The sequence below is a fragment of the Myotis davidii genome, unplaced genomic scaffold (assembly GCF_000327345.1).
Source record: "Myotis davidii unplaced genomic scaffold, ASM32734v1 scaffold226, whole genome shotgun sequence".
Lineage (NCBI taxonomy): Eukaryota > Metazoa > Chordata > Mammalia > Chiroptera > Vespertilionidae > Myotis > Myotis davidii.
The window spans coordinates 4,285,185-4,295,250 of record NW_006297224.1 but is presented as its reverse complement, the minus strand read 5'-3'; the positions used below and the strand labels follow the sequence as shown (position 1 = coordinate 4,295,250).

The following is a 10,066-nucleotide window of genomic DNA, read 5'->3' as shown; positions in this document are numbered from 1 at the left end:
CAACAAACCTATTTTTAGTGGTGGAGCCGCTCTTAGTAGCTGTGTCTGCATGGGACTGATAACCAATCACTATCTTTGGAGGAAGTCCTAACCTTTCCTTGTATACCCTCCTATAAGAAGAAAAAGAAAAGTGGCCATTAATTTTTATTCATGCACACATCAAATTCAGTATTATTACTCTTATATTTGAGTCTACTATGTATCAGGTACTGTGATAATTATTAATAAATCAATAAGCACAGCAGGAACAGTCCCTGGGCATGGTATTTATAGTATTTGATTATTTATAAACAAATAATCACAAATACGCATGATAGAGCTGTAACACATTATAATTAAAATAAAAATAAAATAAATTACATGAACATGTTTTTACATTCTCTGGTCTAAAATGCTAATTGTTACATATAAACCCTAGTAAATACTATATATTACTGCACAATTACACTTACTATACCTACTACATGACTGCACAGACAAAAATTGAAGGCAATTTATGATATCTTCTGGACAATCTAGAACACCCATGATTTCTGCCTTATATACTAACTCTACAACCTACCTTTCAAATAAGATGTGCCACTATTTTAAGAACAAAATGTGTTAAGTGCCAAAGAGGGTTAAGTATTGGGGCTGTGTTACTATATAATAAGGCACTAATCTCATCTGTGAAATTACAGAAATTTCCCCTTTAAAAGTCATGAGGTCAAAAGTATAATGCCAAGAGAATGAAGCATATCTTGAAGGCTGAGGAACAAAAATAAGGCTGTGTGGCTACAACTAAGAGGGTAAGTGAATATGAGAGATAAAGGTGACAAGAAAAATGGATCTTTAAGAAAAAAATATCAAAATTTTAAAAATAAGCACCAAAATTAAATAAAAATAAAGGGACATACATTTTCATGGAGCTAAATACTACAATATGACACTAAGACAGTTTTACTTTATACTGCAACCTCCAGAAGATTTCAATACCTTCCCTTGATGAAGGCATCTAATAACAATTTTATGATAACTAAAATCATAACCATTATCAAGTTTACATTATGACACTATATAGTCCTGTCAATTATGCTAAATAATTAAAAATGCCAGAAAACAAGAGCACTGAGCCACACAACTTGGAGAGGTTAACAACAAAACAAAACAAGGAGAAAAATTCTATCCTTGGAGAAGTCAAATTATAAAGATTTCAAAACTTTGGCACAAATACAAAATTGTCTGAGGAAAAAAATTCACACTTGATTTCTTTTAACTTGTTTCAAAGATATATAAAATTCCCAATTAAGTTTTGATGCTGACAGAAAAATGAGAAATACGATGACAAATCAACAATCATCTCCTTTCTCTTACAGAAACCTACAGAATAAAACCTGGAGCATAATCATACCTTTTAATTCAGAAGGATTCAGAGAATTAATGTTTGAAAAATCACAAAAGGCAAACCAAACATTTTATGACCTATGGCCAATACCTAATTTTAACACAGCTTAAAACCAAATCTTACTAATTTAAAGGTAGTAAAAAGAAAATCCTAGTTAACTGACTGATATTTGAAAGAAAAAAACAAAGACAGGCAATTTTTAGAAAGAATAATATTTACCAAAAAAAGATTAAAGCTTAGACATATAGGTTTTAAATATGGGCAAAACCGTGTCACTTAAATTTCAATAAAAACTCTATCTACAATGTACACACAAGCACAAAATACACATATAATATTCACCAATTCTCACTGCATTATTATGAGGATTATACACTTAGTAGTACAATTTTAAAATAGAAAAACTTATATTCTCATTGATAAATTAATATGCTACATGCCAAAGTAGACAAAAGTGTTCATGAAAACGATACGAGGAAAATAATGATCTACAAATACAAGTATTTCTAAAGCTACAAATAAAACTACCCTGCTTTTGAGTATCTTAATATTTTAAAAGAAATACACAAAGAGCAAAACTTACCCTATATGTGTAACAGCATCTCTGTTTTCACATTCAGTAGTCCATATTGCTATCTTATCACCCTTAGCTCTAACATTAACAACAGCTCCACATACATCATCACTGTAGTCATCAAAAGATTCTCCAATAAGGCACAGCAGCTTAAAAACAAAACCCAATCCCAATTACATCCAAAAGATTAAAAACAGCTTATTCCACTGCAAATGTCTCATTATTTGTATATATTCAAAAGAAATAGGTTTAAATCGAGTTGACTTTTTGAATGTCTACATTATATTTATGTTTTAATGTTTTCATTTGCTCCTTTGTTTCTCTGGTTAATATCAAGAACACTAAAGGCCATTTTAAATTTCTCAGCAGCCCTAGCTGGTTTGGCTCAGTGAATAGTGTGTCAGTCTATGGACGGGAGGGTCCTGGCTTCAGTCAAGGGCACATGCCTGGGTTGTGGACTCGATCCCCAGTAGGGGAGGCAGCTGATCAATGATTCTCTCTCTCATCATTGATGTCTCTCTCTCTTTCTCTCTCTCTCCCTCCCTCTCTCCCTCCCTCCCTCTCTCCCTCCCCATTTCCCATCCTCTCTGAAATCAGTAAAAATGTATTAAAAAAAGTAAAAAAGAAAATTCCTCAGCAAATTGGGCAAATGGTATCAGGACCCCTATGAAAGTTGTTATTTTATTAATATTAACTCACTAAGCTGCTGCTTCTTACTGTTTTTCATGAACACTTTCTAATGTTTAAGTGTACAGTTCAGTGACATTAAGTATATTCACAACATGATACAACCATTACTACCATCTATTTCTAGAACTTTTGTCATCTTGCAAAACTAAAACAACTTTTCAGTGTAGAAATCTAAAATGGTATTTACTGATAATCTCTCCCAAAAGCAAAATTAAGTCTCTTCTTTAAAAAAAAAAACAAATAAAAGAAAAGAAAAAAATCCCTCCCCGGTTTGGCTCAGCGGTCAGAGCGTGGGCACTTGAACTGAAAGGGGGTATGGGGGGACCCCGTACCTCAGTTACAGGCTCCATCCCCATCCTGGCCCAGGTTGGGGAGCATGCAGGAGGCAACCAATGTCTCTTTTACATCAATGTTTCTTTACGTCTCTATCCTTCCCCTCCACTCTCTCTGAAAACCAATGAAAAAAATATCCTTGGTTGAGGATTAACAACAACAAATCAGTCACTCAAATATGTATTAACTAGAGACCCAATGCATGAAATTCATGCTGGGGGGGGGGGGCGGCAGAGAGAGGGAGGTGTGTCCCTCAGCCCAGCCTGCACCCTCTCACAATCCAGGGTCCCTCTCACAATCCAGGACTGCTGGCTCCTAACCACTCACCTGCCTGCCTGCCTGATCGCCCCTAACTGCCTCTGCCTCACCCCTGCAGCCGTGGCTTCGTCCATACAGTCGTTCGGCTGTCCGGTCGAATTAGCATATTACGCTTTTATTATTATAGATTGCTTCACTTAAGTGCTAACTATAAACCAGACAATGTGCCAAGTGCTAGAGATACAAGAGAGACTATGATTTCTTCTCCTAAAAACATGGGGTTTAGAATCTCTCACTACAGAAAATGCCTATTACCTCATATTTCATATATGTGTGTGTGTGTGTGTATGTATATATATGAAGCCAACAGTTACAGGTTATATCACAACAAACAAACTGAATGATGAAACTACCTCTTATTGTTTGCTTCATTGGTCTACAAAGTTTAGTATACAAAACAATACTCTGAGAGGGTTGTAAAGACATTATACAAAATGTGAGGTCCTATCATTTTGAATTTAATGTAAATATCAGAATGAGTTTGTTGAGGAAGGTCACATCAATTGTATCTGATTTGTATGTGGTAGAGGGTTTCACTGTACTAGTATGTAAAATATACAAACTCACATGATAGAACAAAATTAATTGCCGGCTTAGATTTTCTAGAGTGGGCATTTTTTAATTCTCTTTAAGTAACTGATGTAAATTACATTTTTTATTACATATTTTATTGATTTTTACAAAGAGGAAGGGAGAGAGAGAGAGAGAGAGAGAGAGTTAGAAACATCGATGAGAGAGAAACATCGATCAGCTGCCTCCTGCACATCTCCTTCTGGGGATGTGCCAGCAACCCAGGTACATGCCCTTGACCGGAATCGAACCTGGGACCTTTCAGTCCGCAGGCTGCCGCTCTATCCACTGAGACAAACTGGTTTCGGCGTAAATTACATTTAGTATTCCAAACTGTTTTATAATTTTAAAACCTTACTGTCTCTAGCCAGAAGCGATCGAGGTCACTTCGTCTCTGCTGTTTGTTCAATGTAATTAGCCATCGTCCTCCTCGTTTATTTTTCTCATCTTCCCACATAGGTTTAATACCATCCTACAATGTTAGAAGACAACAATATTAGACAATATTGTTACTTTAAGAGATCATTTCTAGAAACAGCAAGCAATATCCTGTCAACATTTCACTTGTTTCCCCATGAATGATGTAGTGGAATAAAAGCAAACAGGACTTAATGCCAGAGGCATGGAATTGCAGAATTAAGAATCTTGACTTAGGGACTTATTAGCTATTAAATCTTGGGTTTTATTTAATTTGGAGGTTCTTAAACATTCTGAGTATTGTACCTTCTCAAAGTTAGATACACTTCTATATCTAGAAGATGTATGCAAAATTTATGCACAGCTTACACAATATCAGATAATTAATGAATGCCCCGTCTCCTACCATCTGACAAAATCCATTTGTAAATATATCAGGACCCAGATACCCCATGTTAAGAACTCCTGACACACAGGGGTTTAAAGTACACCATAGGAAATCTAGTCAATAATGCCATACTACGTAATACTGAATGTAAACTATAATTGAAAAAAGAATTCCTGACAACTCTGGACTTCAATCTATTCAATATATAAAGAGACTGGATTGAATGATCAAAGCTCTCTTCGAAATCAATCACAGTATATGTCCACAAAGTAAGAGTTTCACTTAATTTCAATTATTTATACTAAAACAGGCAAAATATATTTATGCTAAGCTTAGTAAAGCTATTTAATTTTTCTCCAAGCATCAGAGCATTTCCTATTCCTAAGTTTGTGGCAAGATTTTAAGAATACCTGAATGGTCCAGTTTTGTAATATACATACATATGAAATCATCAATGAAGCATCATACCTTAAAGAGTGAGTAGTCACAGCCAGGCATTAAATTACTAGATAACTGGATATGGTTGTACAGACTAGGTAAAAGAAAAGGACAGTTATAAACATAGAATAGTAATGCAGAGCGTAGGTCCTTACATAACATTTAAAAATATTATAAGAATAAAAAGATAAAAGTATGCGTTCATCACTTGTTTTTCTATAAATTCAATTTCTGAAATGGACCAAACAGATATTAATAATGGTCAGTTCAAGAATCAATATATGATGATTTAAGAAAATATCTTTAATTTTATTCTGACAATATATTTTGATGCATACATATGTATATATAGCAAACTGAGAATAGAGGTATGAGGTGCCTTTAAGTAGATGAAAAAATTTGAGGCTAATGAGCAGTTTTAAATATACAAATCAAGAGAAAGCAAGATGAATTTCCTGACCATCAGCATTGTATGACTGAAATAAGCCACCATTATCATTCTTGAAGGTATCCAAGAGTAGAACGGACCAATGGTTCCCAAGCACCACAGACTGTTACTACTTAGTCAGCATAGAATCATTTGAAGAGCTTTAAAACACAAACAAACAAGACACCAGTCCCAGGCCCCTACTCCTTGGGATTTTACTCCCTTAAAGATGGGTGAGAAACCTGAAATCTGTATTTCTAAACTATTCCCCAAGTATCAGTGAAAGAGAATAACATTTGGGGTGACTTAGATGTCCACCAGTCTAAAGGTAGAAGACTAAAGAGCAAACTTGTTATAAAATTGGAAACTAAAAATGTAGAAATCATGATAGACCATGGATAATATAATTGATCCATAATTAGATTTTCTTGTGTATTTTAACCTAGTCTAGAAGTATTTTAAACAGTTTTCAGGAAGTCTGGCATCCTTTGGATCACATTCCACAGGATAACATGCAAACCCAATTTGGGTGAAACAATGTAAGACCAAGCAATAAGGTTTCTTGAGTTGAACCTAATGATCACTCTTCCCGAACTACATTGTCATTGACAGCTTTTACTAGATAACAAAATTAAGTTTACTATAAAATTAGCCACCACCATTTTTATAAAATTAATGGATAATGTGGAAGTGACCTTTTAATGGCACTTAAGGTAGAAAAGGTCTCTTTTCTTCTCGATGGTGCCCTAAGGTCCATAGTAACAAACTTATGAGAATTTGTAATGGAACATTTAAGACAATCCTAACACTACAGACAGATTAGACAAATCCAAAAGGATTCAATGGTTGTTTAACACTAAATTTGCTAGAAAAAAAGACAGAAATTAAGAAGTTATTTAGATACTTATAGAAAGCTGAAGGATTCCTTCATATCTCTAAATTATCGTTTAAAAACCTACTATGCAGCCTTGGCCTGTGTGGCTCGGTTGGTTAGAGCATCATCTCATGAATGGAAAGGTGCCGAGTTCAATTCCCGGTCAGGGAACTTAGCCAGGTTGCAGGTTTGATCCTCAATTGGGGTCAGGTACAGGAGACAACCAATCAATGTTTTTCTTTCCCTCTCTTTCTCCCTCCCATTTACTCTCCCTCACTCCCTCACTCATCAATACAAAGCATACCCTCTGATGAGGGAGTGAGCTTTCTTTTTTTGTTAAGTCTACTATGCAGTGGCATCACTTACACATAACTAAAGTGTGGGGCCACTTTACATGTTCACAGTTATATACTCATAAAAACCAAATAAACTAGATAAATGCAAATCTGATTCAATGGGAAAAATGGTTCAAGACTCTTGCTCCTCTTCCTCCATAGACTGCAGTACTCTTAAATAAATCACAATTAGAGAAGGAAAACACAATGATTTGATGAAGGGCAAAACAGAATAATCTCAGTTAAACTAAAGAGCTAGACATATGAATTGGTGGGGCTTAAATGTAGTTCTATTACTTAAAAAAATGTTTCAATAAAAAGTGAGCAAAGTGGCTAGCTGACAATTCGTAGTTTTCAGTAATTCAAATGCATACTAAATGCCTATGATGGGCAAAGCACTAAAATATACAGAAGAATATTGGTGGCAGGCACATCCCCAGTGGGGGGTGTGCAGGAGGCAGCTGATCAATGTTTCTCTCTCATCGATGTTTCTAACTCTCTATCCCTCTCCCTTCCACTCTGTAAAAAATCAATAAAATATATTTTTTTAAAAAATGTTTTTAACAATTTTTAGTTTTCATATTCTCAAATATTTTCTCCTTATACATTTTTCAAGTATGGCATACTAAATTAACTTAGTTCTTACAGAATCAATATTCCAAACCTTCTTGAAAAAAAGACTTTACAACTTTATACAGTGGAACCTCGCTTCTCGAACTTAATTCATTCCGGAAGGCTGTTCAAAAACCAAATCATTTTTTCCCATTAGAAATAGTGTAAATTGAATTAATCTGTTCCAGACCTTCAAATAATTCCATTTTATCCTTTCTTATATACAGTACATGTATATTTTAGTTTACTCTATAAACACTTTTTTTTAAAGGACATGATATGTAAAATGAAAATTTAACAATTATAAGCAACAACAAAAGAAAAAAAACATAAAAATATTCTGAGATTTTAACAGTGGTAAAATGACTCATATTCACACGTTCTTTCCTTTGTCACCTGAGAGATGCGTGACTGATCATACAGGTATCAGCATAAAAAGGTTGTCAGGTTGAGAAGCAAATTGTTCAAGATGGGAGACATTCTAGAAAGTAGGTTCCACTGTATTTTATTTTGAAGCCATGCACAAGTTTATGACCCCCAATCTTAACTTTTGCTAAATCTAAAACAAAATCTCAAAAAAATGTTCAACTATTTTTGGAGGTGAAGATTATTTGTAAATAATCTTCACAGATACTGTCATTCTTTGACAAATCCTAAATATTTAGCACTTCAGCCTTTGAAATCTCAGAATTCTTTTTATTTATTGACTGACTTTTTGGAGGGGGGAGGGAAATTTGTTGTTCCAATTTTGGGGGGGGGGTCAAGCCTGCAACCCGGGCATATGCCCTTGACTGGAATCGAAGCTGGGGCCCTTTGGTCCATAGGCTGATGCTCTAGCCACTGAGCCAAACCAGCTAGGGCTTGTTCCACTTATTTATGCACTCATTGATTGCTTCTTGTATGTGCCCTGACTGGGAACTGAACTTGGAACCTTGGCGTATGCAGACAATATTCTAACCAACTGAGCTACCCGGACAGGGCCTCAGAATTCTTATAACAAGAAATCCCAGATGTTACACTGAAATAATTTACAGAAATGAAGATCTAATAACAAAGCTCTGGAATACCCAAGTATGGGGCAAATGTATCCAGGCATCCAAGAAAGGGGACAAGTTCCAACAAGTTGTCAAAAGTTCTACGGGTAGTAAAGCAAAGGATCTCTCAAAACAGGAATAAAGAACATGAAAGGCTAAAAGATATCAAGACTAAAGCATTCAAACAGTTGTGAGGAGACAAACAAAAAGGTAGTTGTATAGACAAATATTTACTAACTTTTCACTTTAACCTTCATTTTGTAAATGTGACTTAAAATTACATACTAATACAACAACAAACATCCTAAAATGAATGGGTTACTTACGCCCAAAAGTCTTCAACAGTATCAAATTCAGAGATCAGCCGAAGGTTTGCTTGCCAAGTTTTGCTTTTATCATTTTTAAAAAACCAGAGTGCCCATCTAAAAATAAAAAGCCAATGTCAAAAAATGGCAGTTTTACATCCATGTTCACTGCAGCATTATTCACAATAGCCAAAAGAGGGAAGCATCACAAGTGTCCACAGATATATGAATAAACAAAATGTGGTAAAAGCATACAATGCAATATTAATTGGCCTTAAAAAGAAAAGAAATTCTGACACTTGTTACAACATGGATAAATCATGAGGACATTATGTTAAATGAAATAAGACAAAAAACCACAAATACTATATGATTCCATTTGTATGAGGTACCTAGAGTAGTCAAACCCAGAGACAGAAAGAATGGTGGTTGCCAGGGGCTAAGGAAAGAAAAGGGGGAATTGTTGTTTAACAGGTTAAGTATTAGTTCTGCAAGATAAAAAGAGTTCCTGAGACTAGTTGCACAACAATGAGGATGCACTTAACAGTACATTTAAAAGATGTAAGTTTTATGTTATATGTATTTTATGAAATTATTTTTTTAAATATATTTTATTGATTTTTTACAGAGAGGAAGGGAGAGAGATAGTTAGAAACATCGATGAGAGAGAGACATCGATCAGCTGCCTCCTGCACATCTCCTACTGGGGATGTGCCCGCAACCCAGGTACATGCCCTTGACCGGAATAGAACCTGGGACCTTTCAGTCCGCAGGCCGACGCTCTATTCACTGAGCCAAACCGGTCTCGGCTGAAATTATTAATAAACTAGAGGCCCGAGGGGGTGCACTCGGGGGGATCCCTCAGCCCAGCCTATGCCCTCTTGCAGTCTGGGACCCCTTGGAGGATGTCCACCTGCTGGCTTAGGCCCGCTCCCTGGGGTGATTGGGCCCAAGCTGGCAGTCAGACATGCCTCTGGCAGCCCGGCAGCCCTCGGGGGATGTCCACTTACCAGCAGGGAGCAGATCTAAGCTGCAGTCGGACATCCTTAGTGCTGCTGAGGAGGCGGGAGAGGCTCCCACGACCACCGCTATGCTAGCTGATGCCTGTTTGCAGGCTGGTCACACCCGCTTCAGGGTGGGGGTCCCCGCTGGGGTGCCAGGACAGACTAGGTGAGGGGCTGATGGCTGCTTGCAGGCTGGTCAAGCCCCCTCCCCCTATTGGGGACCCTCACACCATGGAAGTTTGGCCAGCCTGGGTGAGGGGCTGATGGCTGTTTTCAGGCTAGCCACACCCCCTTTAGGGTGTGTGTCCCCACTGGGGTGCCTGTCCAGCCTGGGTGAGGGGCTGAGGGCCGTTTTTGGGCTGG

The 10,066-nt window shown here is 36.7% G+C and overlaps 1 protein-coding gene across 1 annotated transcript in view; it reads right to left on the bottom strand.

Annotated features, from left to right (window-relative positions):
• EIF4E (eukaryotic translation initiation factor 4E) overlaps positions 1-10,066 on the bottom strand; it is a 40,478-nt gene that overhangs the window by 2,844 nt on the left and 27,568 nt on the right. Inside the window, exons 3-7 of the mRNA XM_006773032.2 lie at positions 8,721-8,816; positions 5,143-5,206; positions 4,228-4,341; positions 1,968-2,107; positions 5-110 (exon numbers count right to left, since the gene is read on the bottom strand). Coding sequence (XP_006773095.1) covers positions 5-110; positions 1,968-2,107; positions 4,228-4,341; positions 5,143-5,206; positions 8,721-8,816 — 520 coding nt within the window. The remainder of the gene's footprint in view (positions 1-4; positions 111-1,967; positions 2,108-4,227; positions 4,342-5,142; positions 5,207-8,720; positions 8,817-10,066) is intronic.